This window comes from Polypterus senegalus, chromosome 7 (genome assembly GCF_016835505.1).
Source record: "Polypterus senegalus isolate Bchr_013 chromosome 7, ASM1683550v1, whole genome shotgun sequence".
NCBI lineage: Eukaryota > Metazoa > Chordata > Cladistia > Polypteriformes > Polypteridae > Polypterus > Polypterus senegalus.
In genome coordinates this window covers 384,344-405,633 of record NC_053160.1, presented here as the reverse complement: position 1 = coordinate 405,633, position 21,290 = coordinate 384,344, and the positions used below count along the sequence as shown (strand labels likewise).

The following is a 21,290-nucleotide window of genomic DNA, read 5'->3' as shown; positions in this document are numbered from 1 at the left end:
GACATCGCTTGAAATGGAGGGGGAGCCAAGAAGATGAGAACAAACTACGGCGTCCTGGAGTGGAGCAGAACCGAACCTGGAGGAGCCATCAATGTGCCCGGTGGGCTTAACGGCCGCCTCCTCTCGTCACTGGGTGACTTTGTGTGAAGCAACGGGACACAATGACAGCCACCTGACAAGATCAGCAGTCCTTCTCTCCCATACCCAGGGTGTGTGCCAGCCAAGAGGTTAATGACAGACCCCAAAGCCAGTCCTTCGGTACGTGTCAACTTGGGTGTGTGACATCAGATGGGACAAAGGAGGTGACTAAGCTGAGCTGGCATGGATGTCTCTGATGTCACTTTTTGTGAAATGCCAATGACCATCCCTCATTGACCCCGACAGGAAGGCCACTTGGGATCAAGAACTAAAGCTGTCAAGTGCCAGGCGGCTTATAAAGCTACCCAGATGGGCCAGCGACATTCACCCAAACCAGTGCCAAGGTGCCCATAAGAGAGCAGAGATGGGCGAAGAGAACCCGCGTGACGCTTTGGAGGTCAGAGTGGGCTTTTTAGGATTTGTTTTATTATAAACAATGTGAAATGCGCTCACAGACAGTTTTGAGAGAGTCTCCTCAGGACGTCCCGCCGCTGGGCCCTGGTCATGTGCTCACAGCTCTCCAGCAGGTTGGCCACAATTAGAGTCTGCTGGGTGCTCCTGGACTTCACCCAGATCCGGCCGTTCATCCCCACCACCATCTCAAATGGGAACATGCCATCCAGGTCCTGAACGACTTCACTCTGCGGCACAAGCAGCCTGAGGGGCAGACAGACAGACAGACGGTGAGGTCAAGGAACAGAAACGACAACGGGCACCTCTCAGTGGGCTCCCTCAGCTCCGGGTTTGGAGCGACCCGAGCACAGACAGCGTCACCTGGAGGTCCCCAAGCTGCTCACACTCCACTAAGTCATCAAAACGCCCAACGGAGGTGGCACTTACTTCCTGACGAGCCCCAGGGACACCTTAAAGAGCAGCCCCCCGGCTCCAAACACCCCCATGCCATTGGCGCGCCCACAGCTGTCGATGCACACCAGCTCGGGCTCCATGTCTTTGTTCGCGATGATGAGCTGAGAGTAGACGAGGTCTCCAACCTGTCACAAGAAATGAGGACACAAATGTCAGCAGGACACGCAAAGCAAGAGCCACCAAAGGGACAGCATTCAGCACTTTCTACACACTCGCTGGACACAAAGCCGACTGCCACTCTGGTGGCCCAGAATCGACCTTCACCTCTGTGGTCACCTGAGGCCCGGCTGGCTATTCAAGTCCGAGTCTCCAGAGGGCTGCACTGATGTGATGGAGGAGCGCTGGTGGGCTCAGCGGCCTGCTGTCGTCAGACACGAAGGTGCCCAGTGGGGACCGACGATGACATCACAGGCGTTCCCGGTCAGTTCAGTGCGGACGGAGATCGTCACACCCGGCCTAAGAGTGGGGTCTCGGTGCCAGCGGGCTGTGGGCTCAGTTCCTGCACAGAACCTCCTAACACGAGTGACTCAAAAGGCTGGTGGGCGACGACAAGACAGACGATGGACACGGCCCTCAGAGGGTGGCCACAACTCCTGCAGCTGCTTCAGTGCTGCCATCCCGGACTTGTGCCCGTCTCACAGCCATGTGGGCGACTCCTTCAGCCTTTCCCAGTTCCTGTTCACGCTTTGTCATTCTTGGGCGTTTAACGTTTAAAAGCTTTTGTCACAACACAAAGAAACATAAAGTGCGTTTGTTTGTGGTTCATGCCAGCCATACTTTCTTTTTGTCGGCCGTTGAGATCAGATGGCACCATGTGTGTGCGTGTCTCCTAACAAACATGCCCAGACTCGCTCACTCCGAGTCACGCAGAACACTGAAGAGCGACTTCATCTCCATTACTCTCTGGGCTGGCACTGCCGAATCCGCACTTCAGCTCCGAGTGTCTGTACCCACTGAAGGCCCAAGAGGCGTGCCACAAATACTCAGCCGCGTCTTACGGATCTGCTCGACTATGGAGAGGCGAAAACAAAAGGCGCTTTTGTGCTGCACGTTTACTTTGGCGGCGACTCCTGTTCTTTTAAGCTCCTGGTGACGCTTTAATGGCCCTGTCAAGCATGCTGTGAGGAGGAGGAGGAGGAGGAAGAGGAAGAGGAGGGTGGCTCTATGAAGCAGGTAAGATCAGACTGGCACAAACCGGCTGCCGTTTCATACAGTAGACAGGCCCGGGGTGGCTCCACTCTCGCAGTTCCTTCCACTCGGATCTCAACATCCTGGAGACTCTGGACATGAAAACAATGGCCACCGGCACTGGGCTTCCTGTCCTCAGTAAGTGCCAAGAGGGCCCATTTGTCACTCCGCATCCTTTTTCTGAAGGTTAATCCATCGATACCCTCAGCACAGCGACACCCCACAGGGGCCACGCCGTTTGGCATCACTCAATGAACTTGTCCCCACCAGGGACGTCACAAGCCTGCACAATGCAAATGACACGTCAGAGGCCGAGTGCCAGCACCTCTGACATGAAGCGTGGAAACCCACTGGAAGCCCAGACGTCTCAAATGGAGTTTCAGTTTACAGAGCCTGCAGAAATTGTCACCTGCTACTGCCAACCGCCCTGCGGCCCCATAATGGCACCCTGACTGATATATAGCGCCTTTCACGCCAATCTGCTAATACGTAGACGTTTGGTTATTTAAAATTAATTCTCAGTTACGGTACAGATGACCTGGGCTGCCACTTTCATTTTCTTACAAAAAAAAATGTTGGCTGGCATAGCAAACCAACCAGTCTGATTGTGCCTACCTGGGCTACACCAAGCTCCAGCTGTGTGGCACCTCCCTTCACTCTCACAAAGACCTCCACTGGCTCAGGGATGAAGAAGTGCGACTGTCATGGCAACTCCGAGGTGAAACAGCAAAGATGCCAGCAGGCCCAGCAGTCCGCCCGTTTCTGAAGACGGGCTCTCCTGTGTTTATGTCGCCGAGTGCCAGGCTGGCCCATGTGCTCCACTCCTCCTCCTCTTCCTCATTCTGTTTACTGCACTTCATGTTTTCAGACGCGGCTGAATCTTCAGACGAGCCCAGTGGTCCACAAGTGGCGTTCAGGTTTGATTTTGTAAAGACCCACCATGGCTGAGTGAGGGGCTCACCCTCATCTGCCCACTGTCAAGGACTGCTGGGTAATTGTTGGCATCTCCGAGTGTCCCAAATCATCAGGACCTGGGGCGGTGGGCACTGTGACTCTACACACCGATTCCACTCAAGTGGGATTCAATTTGGACACCGAGACACTGGTGAGGTCCTTCAAGCCCACTCGGGTCACATCGTATCTTAACTCTCAGAGTCCTCTCACCTTCACCCAAAGTGCGTAAGGTGGACTGGCGACGGCTTTGACGGACCCTCGTGACGAAGGAGAGATCAGCAGGGCTCAAGTTTGTCACCTTGTCCGGTCACCCAGTGGCCATCTGTTCAGGACGGGCATGTGCAGCACACACAGGGCCATTAAAGAGCCCAGCCAGCCTCTGGTGGACCGCACTGGGATGTGGGCTCTGGCACCAGTGGGCTCTGGGACCGCACCTACCCACAAGGCTGCTGAGCCGTCCATTCTAACAAACGGCGCCTGCCATATTTCAGATCCACGTCACCCTCGGGGGTTATGGTTTTGGGCATGCTGTGTGTGCCCCCCTTTGGTCACCTGTTCTGAGGAGAGACACCAGTAAGACCCTGCACTTCCGAGGGCCCATGACAGGAAAGCCAACCAGAGTGCCACACTGTGTGCTTTAGTGTCACATGCCACTCTGGGGGGCTCGACATAAAAAGGCCAACAAAGTTCAAAAGTCGTCACCTGCACGTTGGGTCGGTTCCTTTTAGTCGCTCCTTCAAACGCCAGGTAAGAAAGTGTGGCCAACTCACTTCCGCCAATGTCAACTTTGAAAACATCTCCGGACTTTGCTGTCACGATGCCAATGACGCCCTCTCCTTTGGCAGGAACGTACTGTGGAGGGGAAACAAAAGAAATGTCAACTTCAGGGCTTTCCTTGAAGACAAGAAACAAGCAGCGCCAACCCGTCTCGTGACAAACTGCCACCCAATCACCACACCCACGGCATGTCTGAGGGAGAAAAGAAAAAACAACAAAGAGTCAAGGGCATCGTTGGCAAGGACATCAAAGGGTTATTTGTGCACACGGGCACAGCGCCTCAAAGGGCTGCCATTCCCGTCTCCGCCGCTGAACAAACACAAGACGAGATGCGGCTCGTTGCAGGCCTCGCATTCGCGGTTCAAACCCGTTTTCTGAACCCAACGCCGAGTGCCAGGGATGGCCGAGCAGTCCCGTTGTTGGCATGACGACCCTGGTATGCCAACCCCAAATTCTGCCCCACCTGCGAACGTCACCTCGCCTGACTGATGTCGTCTGCTCCTCTTTGGCTCACGACAAGCAAACCTGCAAGTTGAAGTCACAGAAAAACCACGAGAAGCGGGCGCCGGGCATGTTGTAACTGGCATCAGATCATTGTGGTGCCCTCTACCATCATCATTGGACAAAATACAGCCACAGAGATTAATATGCTATTAAAAATGGGGGTCCCCACCACCACCTGCTTCCCAGGAAAATCTGAACGCCTTCAAGTGAAAAAGCAGCACCTCAAGTTCAGGTCGAAGGCGACAAGGGACAAAGGACAATGACACGGACAGAAGGCACAGATGCCACATGTGGAAGAGCGCAGCGCACACTGCCTACCGTCATGCCAGGGGCTGTCTGCGCACACACACACACACACACACACACACACACCTCTCCTTTGAAATGAGAGCTTTTCTATTTTTAAAACACGGAGGCTCCTTTAATGGAGCAAATGCTGTGTGTTCCTTTGTGCCGGCTGGCACTGCATGGCACTAACTGGCAAACACTCAAAGCAGAAATGTAAACGGGAGATTAAAAAAAACAAAACGGGTGACAAGCCCTGCTGATCACAAACAGCCAAAGGGACAGAAGGCACCGCGGGGCTAGCCGGACCACCCCACCTGGCACAAAGACAACTTCACAGACCTCAAGACGCGACGTGAGATTCCTGTGGATGGCATTGGGCACCGACACAAACTTCTACAGGGTGGGCCTGAAACGGTAAACTAACCTGGAGCTGAAATCGCTCCTCCAGTGCGTCTCGTTTCTAACGCAGAAAAGTCCGAAGTCTGCAAAGCCGTTGAACGGGTATTTGTGAGATGCCACGCGTCGGTGTGCCCGGTGCTCACCGGAAATTAAACTTGCTGACGAATCACCAAAACTGGCCCAAGGGGAGCCATGAGGAAGACAGACAGACAGACACGATGACAACCGGGAGAGTGGACAAGCCCCCCAAGAGCTGCTTACGGCACGGCGGGTAGACGGTCGTGCCAGTCTGCTGCCGCCATTCACTTCAAAAAGTCAATCAATCCCATGAGGCCTCAGCTTTCCATTTATACCCGGTGGGCACCTCGACTTGAATATTTTAGCGCATGTCCCGTCGATCACCTGTGGAAGAAAACAGTGAGACTCGGGCGTGAGCAGATCATTCAGGGCTAACATCGCTGCTGTGCACCAAGGGCTGTGCCACGCGCTCCTCATCACAAAAGGGTTCAGAAAAGCCAATCAAGCACATCAGGACACCAGAAATGGGCCAAGGGAACAACAAGGTCCTGAGCGATGGGCCATCATGTCCCCAGTGAGACGTGGCAGGTGACGCACACACGGGAAGTCAAGAACAACGGGGGGAAAAAACAAAAATAGAACAAAACGAGACTTTTACTTTGGCGGGCATAAGCCGGTTATCTTCGCTGCTGGAAAAGTCTTTCAACCAATCAGAGGACATGTTCAAGCCAACCAACCAATCAGAGGATTAACGGAGTCTGTGACTCTGCAGCCTCCCCGGGGCGCTAACACAGCGAGGTGCAGACAAAAATAAATGAATATTAACGAGGGTTTGGACCCTCTGCCAGTCTCTCTCTCTGGTACGAGCCTCCTGTGCGACACTCCACATTCACCGGCCCGTGTTTGAAGGGTGGCACTGAAGCCAAGCGCTGTCACGGGTGCCTGTGAAAGACCACTAGAGTCCAATTTAGATTACCAGTGGGGGGCTCCAAAGTCTCCTCTCAGCTCTTAGTGACCACAAGGTAACAAAAGGCTTTGTTATTTAGGGTTTAATGACGTCAGTTCAGCTGTCAGGTACTTGGATTTGTGTTCGAGGTGTAGACCTCAGGCAGGCTGGGGGGTTTGAGACGCCTTTATAAGTTAAGGTGCGGCCACAAGGAGAGGGTGGCATCAGCGGGAGGGATTTGAGAAGAAGGGTTACGGGGTGCCAGCTGTGCCAGGCTAAGAGGTGCCCGCTGGCTGAGCTGTTGGATGATGTTAAGGAGCAGTTTAGGCTCCCAAGGAGCCAAGGAGTTGAGTTTAGGACCCCTCACCTGAACAATAAGAGCCTCGGGGTCGGACATATTCTGGTTTTCTACTTTGCACTTTCATAGTTACATTTGTTTTGTCACAAGACAGGTAGAAGGCACTATATGATAGATGAAAGGCGCTATATAATACAGGGTGGCCCACGAAAAAGTAGCCCACCTCCCTGGCGAAAAAAGGCGCCCCTCCATAAAGAAAGAACTTGAAATACAAAAATCTTTAGTCACTCATTCCAGAAAGTGCTGAAAATGATTCTTTGTGGAGTGGAATACGCCGCTCAGCTCGTCTGCACACGTCTGCACTTCGTCTACACAGCTTTCGTGAGGAGGGCAGTCAACCGGCGCGCCACTCTGGCAGGAAGGCGGGCTACTTTTTCGTGGGCCACCCTGTAGATTTATTTATTTATTTTTTAAACAGCAACAAATGACATCAGAAAGGTTTTCTAAGACCCCCTCACTCAGTCCCGTTGGTCCCAAACTACCAGTGGGCCGTCCGTGGTGCAGGGCTGCCGTGTTGTGTTGGCGTCGGAAACGAAAGGCGCGGTGGACGAGCCTCCTCCTGTCTGCTTGACGACACGTCCCCTTCCACCACACAAGTGACAGCAGATGCGCCCCCCCCCATTGTTGCCCGCCGTACAGCGCTGATCACCATTGACTTTCATTACATTATGGCAGCCCACCAATCCCACTCATCACTACAAACGACCAACACTTTCAGGTGGAGGAATGGCTGTGGAAATGGGCATCACCTGGAAACTGAAGGAAGTTACCAAAGAGGCAGGGTGTTGAGCACCGCAAGTCTTTAATGGCAGTGCCACCTGCAGGCTGTGGAGGAGCACAGCAAGCTGCACGTACAGGAACATCTCGCACAAAACAGAACCCAACATCTGTCTGTCTGTCTGTCTGCTTTTCACACTTCATGGATTTAGATTTCTTCTTTGTGACAGACGGGTGGGTATCAGCGAGAGTGACAGGACGGTAGCGAGACCAGCTGTGTTATATGGGCTGGAGTCGGTGGCACAGGAGACAGAGCTGGAGGTGGCAGAGTTAACGATGTTAAGGTTGGCACTGGGCGTGACGAGGATGGACAGACAGATTAGAAAGGAGGACATTAGAGGGTCAGCTCAGGTGGGACGGTTTGAGGACAAAGTCAGAGAGGCGAGATGGCGTTGGTTTGGACATGTGAGGAGGAGAGAGAAGGGTGCCAAGGATAGAGTGGCCAGGGAAGAGGAAGGCCTTTGAAGAGGTCTATGGATGTGGCGAGAGAGGACATGCAGGTGACGGGTGTGACAGAGCGAGATGACGAGGACAGGAAGATGATCTGCTGTGCTGGAACATTCCAGTCGATTGTGCGACTTCTCTCACTGCACCGAGTATCAGAGTTCGCTGGCCGTAACAATTTCTATGCGCTAATCCGAGAGGTTGGCGTGACGTCAGGAGTGGGGTGCCCGCTGCTGCCCCCCTCAGTAACACAACTGTAAGAGCCAATCTTAGAAAGTTCAAGTTTTGAGTTCGTAATCTCCGCTTCACTTGAACAGCAGATCATTTCTTATGTGGTCTGTTAGGAAGACTGGGCCACCGTGTGAGAAGAAGCTCAGAACTGGTCCCAGTAACTTGAGAGAGATGGGACAGGCATCCCAGTACATCATTTTGAAATGTTAAGTCAATGGGAGCGATCTGAGATGTGACCAGACTGAAGCTCTGAACTCAACTTTTCTTAATGTCAATTTGCTCTTCTCTGAACGGTTTTACTTTGAAACTGAACTGAACCTTTAAAACCAAAGATTCTGTCCGTGGAGTCGTTTCTGCACGTCAGGCTTTTGTCGAACCCCATGTTTCGAGTCAGAGCTGCTGAACTTTGGTAACTTTTGAAAAACGCGGCTGCAGTGTTGGCGCTCCAAACTGTACCCGTGTGCTCACCGGCCGGGGGTCTCTCATGAACTTCACCAGGGTTGGCTTCAGCCCAATAGTGAAAGCTGTGCTTATTTATGCAGCCAATCAAATGAAAATGTGCCACGTCACTGAGGTCACGTGACAATGGCATCTCGGTTGGCGCACAACTCTCTACGGCTCTGCCAGTCTCTCTCGGCGAGTTCCTGCACTGCCATCATGGACGACTGGAAATGAAGGTCCACGTGCAAAATCAAAGGCGTGTTGGAAATGGCCAAGGCAGACGCGCGCTGAACGTCTAGCAGACTGCACAATGGACGCCTGGAGATTTTCTGTCCAAATTTAGAGTTGTCTTCCGGTTTGGGACGTCACCAAATGCTGAAGTGCGTTCAGAAGGCTCGTTACGTGGCGACGACAGTGAAAGCACGGTGCCCACCGGACCAAGGCATGTGCCCGACTGAAGACTACGAGGGATCGCCCCTCAAAGGACCCCCAGCCACCCACTCACACAAGGACTTCATTTTGGCTCACCCTGTATTTATAAACCCCAATCTACTGTCACGGCTCTCGTGTGCTCGGCGTGAGGTCACCGAATCAACAAGCCGACTTCAAGGAGAGAATGAAGACCAACTGAGACGCGGGCACGGAGGACTTCCTGCCAATGAGGACTGCTGGGGCTCTCGCCAACTCACGAGTGTCCCTTGCCATGATGACATTTACGTGCTTATTGAGCTTCTGTAAAAAGCCAAATACCCGCCAGGATTAATAAAGAGCTCTCTGGATATCAAAGTGCAGGCCACGCCAACCATTAAAGGGCAAGTGTCACTCGTCTCGGGTGTCCTATAATGGAGGTGACACGGTCTATACAGTGATGGCACTGGCAGCCACTCCACAGTCAAACAAGCAGCAGCGGTGCCAGTCGTAGGGGCACACCACCTCGCCACAGACACGAGACAAACGTTTCTTACACTCGTTTATTTACTAAACTAAAACAAGAAAAGGAGTAAAAACGGGACTTGCAGTTACTTTTGAAACATCACTGCTGTGGTGTGTGTGTGTGTGTGTGTGTGTGTGTGTGTGTGCGCGTGAGCTCAGGTCTCGGCGCCCACCACATTCAAGTTACGATTCACAAACGAGGGGTGAATGCAGACGACACCCTCTGGGTTAGGACATCCGGGCACGGAGAGCAGCCCTGCTAAGGATGGCAAACTGAAAGAAACAAACGCCACTGAGCTGCGCTGGCATCAGCAGGACTACTGGGAGACATTTCCATTTATGTGCTTGGCAGATCCTTTTATCCAAAGCAACATACAAAAAAGGTCAACATCAGCCGGGAACGCATCAGTGTGTTTGGGGACCAAGTGTGACGGGACAACTAAGGTGACAAAACCGATCAGCACGTCAAGAGCTCAGGACAAAACCCAAGTTAGTTACAAGACCCCCATCTTGGCGGGCATCAATTCAGCACACCAGAGAGTCTTCAGGGGCTTCTCCGACACTCAGAAGGAGGTGGGCATCTCGGGCCTACACATTAAAAGGTCTGCACTGAGATTTGGTGCCACCTGCCATCCATTAGCAGGCTGGAGTGGGTGAGAACAACAACAACATTTATTTATATAGCACATTTTCATACAAACAGTAGCTCAAAGTGCTTTACATAAAAAATAGAAAAATGAAAGACATAATTATAAAAAAATAAATCAACATTAACATCGAATAAGAGTAAGGTTCAATGGCCAGGGGACAGAAAAACAAAAACTCCAGACGGCTGGAGAAAAAATAAAATCTGTAGGGATTCCAGACCATGAGACCGCCCAGTCCCCTCTGGGCATTCTACCTAACATAAATGAAACAGTCCTCTTTGGATTTAGGGTTCTCACAGAAGGGCTTGATGATGATGAAGGAACTGAGGAGCTCACAAGGTGGTACCACCTCAGAGTTTGTGTGCCATTGCAAGGATGCTGGAAGTTTGAAAGCAAAGGGACTGCCAAATGCCATCAGCAGCAGAAGCATGAGCTGCCAGTCGGGCATTCCCAGGAGCAGCTGCAGAGTCGGCCACAGGGCAGTTGTGTGGCTCACTCGAGTGGTCCCATTGGCATATATAGATAGACGCCGCATTCCCTGTGCTGCCCAGTCGATACGATACGTCAGCGCGTCCGCCGTATTGCGAGTGGCAAAGTGCCATTTAAACTTAGACAGGCAGAGGTGGAAACCGGGCTTTCTGATGAAAAAACAATAACATTTAAAACAGACATACAACATCATTTAAATAGAATTATTTATATCCATGTATACACTTATAATGACAATTATTAAATGATACATTATTCTTCTTAATTAATTCCTTCTATATAAGTCACATTTCTCGGACTGCCTTCTTCCATCTCTGAAACATTTCTAGACGTCGTCCCGTTCTTACCCAACACAGTACTGAAGTATCGGTTAATGCCCGAGTCACCTCACGTACAGATTACTGTAATGCTCTTCTAGCTGGCATCACACAAACGTCTCCATCGCTTACAACTTCTTCAAACTTCTGCTGCCAGGATGACAACCTGCTGCTCTAAACCCACTGAAGACGTCACCCTGATTCTCTCTCACGTCACCGACTCCCTCTTCACTACTGAATACGACACACAATCCCGCTCTGAACATTTCAAGCTCTCCACACCTCGCTGATCTCCTCCACGCTGGCACTCACTCTGATCCTGTCGTCATTTGAGAGGATTCAGTCTGCCAGTGTGGTGCGGCCTTAGTTTGTGGAAGACACAGGAGCATCAGATGATGGTTGTCAGTTTCAAACTGTGTTTCCTCGATCAGCTCCTTGAGATAAAACATCACCATCAAGTTTGACAAATGTGACCAGCTAACAACAATCTACACATTTAGTGACGTTTAGCCAGAACGTTGTTTGGAGGCTCACTTGAGCTCAGAAATGCACAGCTTTGCTAGCTTAGACTGGCGTAGCTGAAGTTAAGATTATAAAGCGGGATTTTCTGATGGCCAAATACAACCAAAACAATTGTTCAGCCTTACCTATGAAATGTAATCCCCAGGATCTGGTTTGGAGCGTCCAGCGGTTTGTACAATCCCAAGATCATCATCACTGGGGCATCTTGTTCGTTACTTCACCCCACAGCAGTGCCACTCCCAATATGGCGGCGACGTTGACGTACGATTCTGCCGGTCATGAGGCGTCTAGTAATTCTACGTCTATGAGTGGTCCTGCCAAGTATAACAAGCAATGAAACGAGCAGAACTGGCACGCGACTGGCACCCGCGGGAACTTCAGAGCGCTAGGACATCCGCCACGGTGCACCTGTGCATGCAGGTACTGTGGAGAAACACACGCGCGTGTATATACTACACACACACACACACACACACACACACACACACACACACACGTGTATATACTGTACACCCCCCACCCGAACACAGCTGACTTAACCGAGGCGGCGCCCCAGATGGGGGTGCAAGCCCGAGGACCTGAAGGAAGGCGACAGTAGAATCCAAACGCCACGACCTGACACCCCCCGCCGCCCGCCCGGCCACAGCTCTTACGTACAAGTTAGCAACACGGAAGGACGAATGTGCACCCCGTTACCTCGTCGGTCTGCTAGCGGCTTTCTTCGCGCACACTCCCACACCACTCACGGGGTCCCGCGCCTCCTTACCCTGGTCTGCTGCGAGTCGACCCAGTAAAGGTTGGGCTCCTTGTGGCGCAAGATGCCACTTTTACACACCACCACGTCGTCGACATCACGGCGGAGTCCCGGGCCGCAGATGAGCTTGTCGCGTTTGCCCTCCGGTAGCTCAGAGCCGCAAGTCAAGACGTCTCCCGGTAGAACGACGCTCCCCACGCGCTCCTTGGCGGAACTCATCACTTCCGTCACCAGCAGGAATTTTGGTTCCAGGTAAAAAGGCAACCCAAGCGGAAGTTGCGTCAGTCAGACTTTATGCATAATCAGGGGCGTAACAAACACGACAGCGATAGGTGGAGCCAACGGGAGAAACAAAGGAAAAAAAAAAAGAAAGCCGCGCACTAATAAGAAGCGAGCCGGGGTTGAGTGCGCAGCGCCACCTTGAGGCCGAATACCGCGCCGTCCTAAGTCCGCTCTGAGTGATCAGGAGCCCAAAGCGGCCGCTCAGCCTGTTTTGGGACCCTGGCACCCAGCGTTATGTATTTTTGGCCCGTGATGACCTTTTGCTACAAACAGCTTTCAAATCAGCTAGCCAGCTTTTCCCTTTAAATGCACACATTAATAAAAAAAAAAATCAGTAAATACACATTCAGCATGCAAATACAGTGTACGTAATAAAATAGGGAGCAAAGCAGGAACACACTGTGGACATGGCGGCAGCCCACCAAACAGGCACTAGGGACATCTTGGGGTCATCAATACACCTAAGCTGCATGTCTCTGGATGGTGGGAGGAAACCCATGTAGACTCGGGATGTGAACGCCAGTGCTGCCAATGCACCGGCCATGAAGCCAAACCACACTTCACTGCCACACTGCCAGCGGGTTTAACTTGGCACCATTCAAACACAAGCACTCTGTTACGAAATCACCACATTCAAAAATAACTATAGAAAGAAAATGAACAATAATCATAAAAAAAATCTCAGTCAATAGATAAGCTTCTGAAATAAGCTCCCCATCTAGCTATTAAAATCAGTTAAAACCAGTAACTCAATTAAATGATCCCAATAACTACGAGGATGGTGACACTCAACTAGAGGGTTGGTGGGACTGTCAGTCTCAGAATACACAGGAGGACAAGCGGCCCCTCAGGCCACGACTCCAACTCTTTGTCACAATCGGCGAGTGTCAGTCGTGCTTCGTCCTCGCGTCCCTGTCATCCTCGCCATGCACCGCAGACTCAGTGGGCCCTTCACGTTGTCTTTGTGTCGTATTCAGCCCACTTCTTGACACCCATTGCAAGCCCACCTAAACTGGAGGGGGTTAAGGGGGTCTCTCCTTCCTTTATTTACCCTTTTCTTGTCTTGTTAGGACGTCAAGGCTTTGCTGTCAAAGAGCAGGGCCTGTTAAAGCCCATTGAGACATTCGTTGTGTGAATTCATCGCTTGAGGCTCCTTTGCCATCTCCATGCTGTCCTCGTGTCACCTCATGTCTGATTCATTTGTACCAACACCTTGGAGCTGCAGGTCGATAGCGTCTGCCCACTACGATGATGCAGCACCCCTCACTGAGTCAGACGCCGGGTGCCATGGACAAACGCCGTGGAGATTCTCACGTTCTCGTATTATCCGTGTATAGACCTCCTAAATATAACGCGTCTTTCCTTGAGGAATTCTCTGACTTAATGTCAATTTTAGTTACAAACTATGACGCACTCTTAATAGTCGGCGACTTTAACTTTCATGTCGACAATCAGTGTGACCAAAAGGTAAAGGAATTCATGAACCTCCTGGACTCTTTTGATTTGAGGCAGCTCGTTAATCAGCCTACACATAAAGCAGGTCATACGTTAGACTTAGTGATTACTAAAGGACTTAAAGTTGATATAAAGCAGGTCACTGATATCGGTCTATCAGACCATTTCCTTCTACTATTTAATATAGAAATAAAGATAGAAAACACTCATGAGAAGCATTTTGTTAAAAAACGCTTCTTTGACTCATCAGCAGCTTTAAAGCTTACAACTATTCTAAGCAATCAGTCCGTTTATAGTGCCAGCTATAATAGCGAGGATAATGTAAATAGTAAAGTGGAAAACTTTAATTCTAAAGTAAGAGCTGCTGTTGACATAGTTGCACCTGAAAAGACAGTTAAAAAATCTTCTAGTATTGTTATTCCATGGAAGACCCAAAGAGTGTCAGATTTAAAGAGAACATGTCGTAGAGCTGAGCGTAAATGGAGGAAAACTAAACTAACTATCCACTATGAGATATTGAAGTTAAAATAACAGAATACAATAACACTGTCCGTCTTGAGAGGCTGCTATTTCTCTAATATTATAAATAACAATGCTAGTAATCCCAGAGTCTTATTTTCAACAATTGACCGTCTGTTAAACCCAGGGAACACAAAGGAATGCCCCAGAATACTTCCAGTGAAACCTGTGAGAACATTGCTGTATTTTTCAATCAAAAAATTAATGATATTAGAGATAACATAGTATATCTCCCCAACACTGCAGAACCTCCAAAGCCCCGGTACTCCGTTATAAACAAATTAAATGCTTTCACCAGGATAGATTTACCTGAATTACATAAATAATCTCTCAACTGAAACCCTCCACCTGCGTCCTTGACCCAATACCAACCAGGTTTTTCAAAGAAATATCAGGCGTGCTAATTGACAATATTCTGGACATAGTAAATTCGTCATTAGATACGGGGGTCTTTCCAGACTGTCTTAAGACTGCTGTAGTTAAACCCCTGCTCAAGAAACATAATCTTGACCCCTCTGCCTTTGAAAATTTTAGACCCATCTCTAACCTGCCCTTCTTAAGTAAAAGTTCTAGAGAAGGCAGTCATTATGCAGTTAAATGACCACCTCAATAAACATGCTATTCTTGATAAATTTCAGTCAGGTTTTAGAACAAATCACAGCACAGAAACTGCACTCGTTAAAGTAGTAAATGACTTGCGGGTAAATGCAGACAGAGGCCATTTATCTGTTCTCATCCTCTTAGATCTGAGTGCTGCATTTGACACCATTGATCATAATATTCTTAGAAATCGCCTTAGTCAATGGGTGGGCCTCTCTGGCAGTGTCTTAAATTGGTTTGAATCCTACCTGGCAGGGAGAAAATTCTTTGTGAGTTGTGGTAATCAAATCTCAAAGACACATGATATCCGATATGGTGTTCCACAAGGCTCTATCCTGGGTCCGCTGCTCTTCTCAATCTACATGCTTCCGTTAGGTCAGATTATCTCAGGTTACAACGTGAGCTACCACAGCTATGCTGATGACACACAGCTGTACTTATCAATAGCGCCTGATGACCCGATTCTCTCGATTCACTAACACAATGTCTTACTGGTATTTCTGAATGGATGAATAGTAATTTTCTCAAACTAAATAAAGAGAAAACTGAAATTTTAGTAATTGGCAATAATGGATTCAATGAGGTTATCAGAAATAAACTTGATGCACTAGGATTAAAAGTTAAGACGGAAGTAAAAAATTTAGGGGTAACCGTTGACTGTAATCTGAATTTTAAATCACATATTCATCAGACCACTAGGACAGCATTTTTCACTTAAGAAACATAGTAAAGTTAGACCTCTTATATCATTGAAAGATGCTGAGAAATTAATTCACGCTTTTGTTTTCAGTAGACTAGATTACTGTAACGCACTCCTCTCAGGACTACCCAAAAAAGACATAAATCATTTGCAACGAGTGCAGAATGCAGCTGCTAGAATCCTAACTGGGAAAAGAAAATCGAAGCACATTTCTCCAGTTTTGATGACACTACACTGGTTACCTGTGTCATTCAGGATTGACTTTAAAATTCTGCTTATGGTTTATAAAGCCTTAAATAATCTCGCCCATCTTATATATCGGAATGTCTGACACCTTATATTCCAAATCGTAACCTCAGATCCTCAAATGAGGGTCTCCTTAGAATTCCAAAAGCTAAACTTAAAAGAAGTGGTGGTGAGGCGGCCTTCTGCTGTTATGCACCTAAAATCTGGAATAGCCTGCCAATAGGAATTCGCCAGGCTGATACAGTAGAGCTCTTTAAAACACTGCTGAAAACACATCACTGTAACATGGCCTTTTTATAACTTCACTTTAACTTAATCCTGATACTCTGTATGTTCAATTCCTCATAATAACTATTCATGGTGGCTCTAAAATCCGTACTGACCCCACTCTCTCTTCTGTTTCTTTTTCCGGTTTCTTTGTGGTGGCGCCACCACCACCTACTCAAAGCATCATGATGCTCCAACACTGATGGACTGAAAGCCAGAAGTCTACGTGACCATCATCATCAAGTCCTTCCATGAAAACCCTAAATCCAAAGAGGACTGTTTGACTTATGTTAGGTAGATTGCCCAGAGGGACTGGGCGGTCTCTGGTCTGGAACCCTACAGATTTTATTTTTTCTCCAGCCTTTGGAGTTTTTTTTTTTCTGTCCACCCTGGCCATCGGACCTTACTCTTATTCTATGTTAATTAATGTTGACTTATGTTTATCTTTTATTGTGTCTTCTATTTTTCTATTCATTTTGTAAAGCACTTTGAGCTACATTTTTTTGTATGAATATGTGCTATATAAATAAATGTTGATTGATTGAAATAAGGGTGATACTGGTGACGAAATACCAAACGGGTACCCATATGATATACAGGTTTAGAGCAGCTAGAATCTGATTACACCGAAATGGAAACCAGCAATGTCTGTCTGTTAATTCATGGATGACTAATAGCCAGGTGACAACAGAGAAGATTCAAATCATAAAAGGCAAAAATCAGATCCAAAGTCGCCACCCTGAAGACTTCGGCCAACTAGCCACCCACCCGCTCCTGGGTTTTCTACAGTGGAGTCTGTGCTGGCCGTCCAATCGGATGAGAGAATCTTTCCATCTAATGACTGCAATGTGACACAGGAGGACAGCCTGGCATTACGGCAGTGTCACCAAGTGTCATACAAGGATATTGAGAAGAGAAACCACATAGAGGACGGGTAGGAACAGTTTCAAAATATGAAGTGACTTCTGTTTCTGTTGTCGTGCACATCAGGGCCAGCAAACGGGCCTGACTGAGAGCAACTCCATGCCAGACCAGGAGGTGGCAGAGCGCACTGACGCTTTCTCTCACTTCTCTAGGGACCAATAACGGGAAATTCCGCCTGGGCCCTGATGATGTCACTTCCGGTCCCGTCAGTTCCTCCGCTCCCCCTTAAAGCCGCCATCTTTGCACCAGCAGATGAGTTCAGTTGTCGACTCAAACCTGCACTAATCAGTAGCCTACAATTATCCATCGCGGTCAGAAACAATACACGGGTGGCTGGCCCAAACCTTTTTTTGTTTATGACACGAGACTAATGACTGCAAAGTGAATCACAGAGCGTATGAGAACATGAGAGCAACCATTAAGAAGGACATTAGGGAGGCTAAAAGACAGTTGGAGAGGAACAGAGCAGATAAGGAGAAAGACGACCAAGAGATTCTTTAGTAGTGAAGGAGGAGGTGAAGTGCAGCAAGACTAGTAAAGGAGAATTCAAAGATACAGACAGTGAAATGGCGGACACTCTAAACATTTATCATTTATCTGAGGTGTTCACGTGTGACCAAGTGGATAACCTCCGGCAGTAACAGGGACTACTAAGGAGGGGTTTGGAAACTGAGAGGGAGAAGAGCTGCTGAGATTAAATAAGATGAAATCACACAAATCACCAGGACCCTCGAGTTCTTAAGGAGGCCAGCGAGTGCAGATAGGAACCCTTGGCACGTATTTATAGGAAGTCACTGAGCACTGGAGAGATTCTGAAGGACTGGAAAATGGCAAATATCATCCCATTATATAAAAAAGGGTGACATGGCAGCCCAGAGCAACTAGGGGCCAGTAAGCTTAACGTGAAACATCACAGGAAAATTAATGGAAGGAATTATTAAGGATAAGATGGAGCAACACATGGCAAGGACAGGACAGTCAGTGTGGGGTCAGAAGAGGGAGGTCGTGTTTTACTAACAGGCTGGAATTCAATGAGGAGGAAACAAAAGGAGACGACCAGAGAGGAGCAGATGAGATGATTGATGTGGATGTTCAGAAAGCAGTTGATGAGGTACCACATGAGAGGGTGGGCATCAAACTAAAAGAAGTGGCAGTTCAGGGTGATGTTTTTAGATGGGTGCAGAATTGGCTCAGACACAGGAAGGGTGATGGTGTGAGGAACCTCATCAGAACTGGCCGATGTTAAGAGTGGTGACCAGCAGGGGGCAGTGCAGAGGCTGCTGCTGTTTTTAATAAATAAATGAATTAGATAGGAATATAAGCTGGTGAAGTTGGCAGATGATACCAAGATAGGTGGATTGGCAGATAATCTGGAATCCGTTATATCATCACAGAAGGACTTGGACAGCAGACAGACTTGGGCAGATTTATGGACGATGAAATTTAATGTCACTAAATGTAAAGAATTACACATAGGAAGTAAAAATGTGAGGTTTAAATACACAATGGGGGTCTGAAAATCGAGAGTCCACCTTATGAGAAGGACTGGGGAGTTGTAGTGGACTCTAAGATATCGACTTCCCGACAGTGTTCAGAAGCCATTAAGAAGGCTCACAGAATGTCAGGTTATATAGCGCCTTGACGTGTGGAGTACAAGTCTCAGGAGGTTCTGATCAGCTTTATAACCCACTGGTGAGGCCTCATCTGAAGTCCTGGGTGCAGTTTGGGTCTCCAGGCTACAAAAAGGACACAACAGCACAAGAGAAGGTCCAGAGAAGAGCGACTAGGGTGACTACAGGGGGCTACAGGGGTTGAGTTATCAGGAACAATTCAAAGAGCTGAGCCTCTAGAGAGATGAAGAGGAGACCTGACTGAAGAGTTTAACATGATGAAGGGCATCAGTCCAGTGGATCGAGACGGTGACTTTAAAATGAGTTCATCGAGAACACAGCTGGAAACTCGTGAAGGGGAAATTTCACTCAAACATTAGGAAGTTTTTCTTTACACAAAGAACGATAGACACTTGGAATAGACGACCAAGTGGTGTGGTGGACAGGAGGACTTCAGGGACTTTTGAAACTCGACCTGATGTTATTTTAGAAGAAATAAGTGAACAGGACTGGCGAGCTTTGTTGGGCTGAATGGCCTGATCTCTTCCAGAGCGTTCTAATGAGACAAATGACTAACTAGCAGAGATACAGTGTGCACAGCTAATCAGCAGCTCTAGTCAGGGTGTGCTAAAGCGTCGATTTAAAAGCCGAGACTAAATGGGCATCTCTGATATTAGCAGGCAGCTCAGTCCACAGCTTCAGGGCCCTGTCCTCCCAGAAACAGGCTGGCATCTTGAGATCTCAATGTGATGTCTGGTTTGTAGGTATTGATGCGCTCAGATACGTAAGCAGGACCTCGGCCATTTGAAGGCTTTAGAAGTTAAAAGGAGGATTGTGAGATCAGCCCAAGTCGGTGTAAGGACTCGAGGACAGGAGTTACGAGTTGACTTTCTCTTGCCCTCGTAGTAAGTCGTGCAGCAGCGTTTTAAACAAATTGAACTCTGCATAAAGACTGACTTGAGCAGCCCGTGAGCACCGCATTGCAGTAGTCAGTCATGCTGGGGAGAAACGCAGGGATGAATGTCTCCGTATCCTGCATATCTTGAAAAATCTTTCATTTTCCAACATGTCTACGATAGATAAAACCGTTTTAGATCATTTTGTAACGAGCGCTTTAAATGACTTACTAGTCTCGCAGATAACTCTGAGTTTGGGGGGTGGGATTCAGTAAAACGGATGGGAAGCCCAACTGAGTTGAACAGTTGACAGCATGTTGTCGCCATCCCATCATTCATTCCCGCCGCTCATTAGCATTTCTGTTTTTTCTGTTTCTATTCAGAGACAAGCAGTTCTCATCCATCAACTCCTTTAAGTTGCTGACACAAATTAATTAAGGACGACATCACAGAAACATCTATAATTAGTGTGGCAAGCGGCTGGGGACGGTACCCAGCCAGGACACCCAGAAGGACCACAAGGGGGCGACCGCCCAGGAAGCTCAAACCACCAGGGACACCCGGAGTACTTCCGGGGGCACAGCAGGGAGCTCATTGGGAGGCACCTGGCGCACGTCCCGGCTGAATATAAAAGGGGCCGCCTCCCTCCATTCGATGGCTGGAGTCGGATGGAAGAGGACAGAGCTCGGAGGAGAGGAGTGGAGGCGGTCAGAAGAGAGAGGCCAGGACTAAGTGGCACTGGCATATTGAACACCGTAAATAATATGTACAATAAACGTGTGTCCGGGCCAGTCTCCACACTGGGAGTCACCTGCATAAGAGTGAAAACCAAGGCTGTGCTCTCTGGTGACATTCTGTCAAGTGAAGAGAGTAAAGGTCTGAGCACGGAGCCCCGCGGAGCACCATATTGAACTTCTGAGTGCAGTCAGCACATTTCTGTGTGTGTTGATAACAACTTGAGTAAGTTAAGTTAAGTAAGAACTAAAGCAGGCAAGGATGGACCCGAGAGCCCGGCATCTGTAAGAAAATAAAATCAAACGGTCAATGGGGTCAAGCACGGCAGCATCATCCGAGGATATCCGAATGGCCGCTCTGTGCTGTGATGCCAGACTGGCATTCTTCAAATAAGCTGAGATTTGAGAGGCGACACTGAGGCTGCGTGGCGACGGCTTTTTCAAGTATTTTTAAAAGTTAACTCTAAAGTGTATGTGGGCCTGGCGCTGGACCTGCGCTGGACCTGCGCTATTCACTAATGACCTGCTGATAAGCCTAAGAATGGGTGATGACCGAGAGTCCAATGAACTGCTTACTAGTTTTGTTGGGACTGGAGTCCTGGAGGTTTCATTGTAGAAATTAAAGTTCCTGTTCTGTTACCCTGTGGTGGGCTGGCGCCCTGCCCGGGGTTTGTTTCCTGCATTGCGCCCTGTGTTGGCTGTGATTGGCTCCAGCTGACCCCCATGACCCTGTATTAGCATATAGTGGGCTGGATAATGGAATGGAACTTTCACATTTGGGTACGACTGTCGATCCTAATGTGATGTTGGAGACCCTCCGTGACAAGACCCTGAAGGCTGCTGAGGGTTGTGTTGGTGTCACCAGTGTGTTTCGCGGGGCACCCTGGATATCATCGAGAGGAGTCGCAGTGCACGGCTCAATGGCAACTCTGGTCTGTGGTCTGGTGAGAAGGACGGCTGCGAGGGCTCTGAGGGCAGATAAAGAGGAATCTGTGAGCAGGTGACCCACCATCTGTGGTCTAGCGACCCACGTCCTGCTTACAGAGGAATCGAAGCATTACGCAC

General features: G+C 48.9%; 1 protein-coding gene across 1 annotated transcript; it reads right to left on the bottom strand.

Annotated features, from left to right (window-relative positions):
• Window positions 1-536: 536 nt before the first annotated feature.
• exosc3 (exosome component 3) lies at window positions 537-12,257 on the bottom strand. Its single transcript, XM_039758128.1, has 4 exons — window positions 12,005-12,257; window positions 3,850-3,999; window positions 979-1,130; window positions 537-795 (listed from the first exon to the last, which is right to left on the bottom strand). Exons 1-4 carry the CDS (start codon window positions 12,209-12,211, stop codon window positions 588-590), a joined length of 717 nt encoding a protein of 238 aa, XP_039614062.1. The 5' UTR covers window positions 12,212-12,257; the 3' UTR covers window positions 537-587.
• Window positions 12,258-21,290: the final 9,033 nt, after the last annotated feature.

What these genes read in the sequence shown, in the direction of transcription:
- exosc3 (XM_039758128.1), bottom strand. Translation starts at nt 12,211, where the DNA reads ATGAGTTCCGCCAAGGAGCGCGTGGGGAGCGTCGTTCTACCGGGAGAC. An exon ending in GGAACCGACCCAACGTGCAG is followed by an intron (nt 1,131 to 3,849) that starts GTGACGACTTTT and finishes TTCTTGTGACAG; the next exon opens with GTTGGAGACCTCGTCTACTC. An exon ending in TCCCTGGGGCTCGTCAGGAA is followed by an intron (nt 796 to 978) that starts GTAAGTGCCACC and finishes TCTGCCCCTCAG; the next exon opens with GCTGCTTGTGCCGCAGAGTG.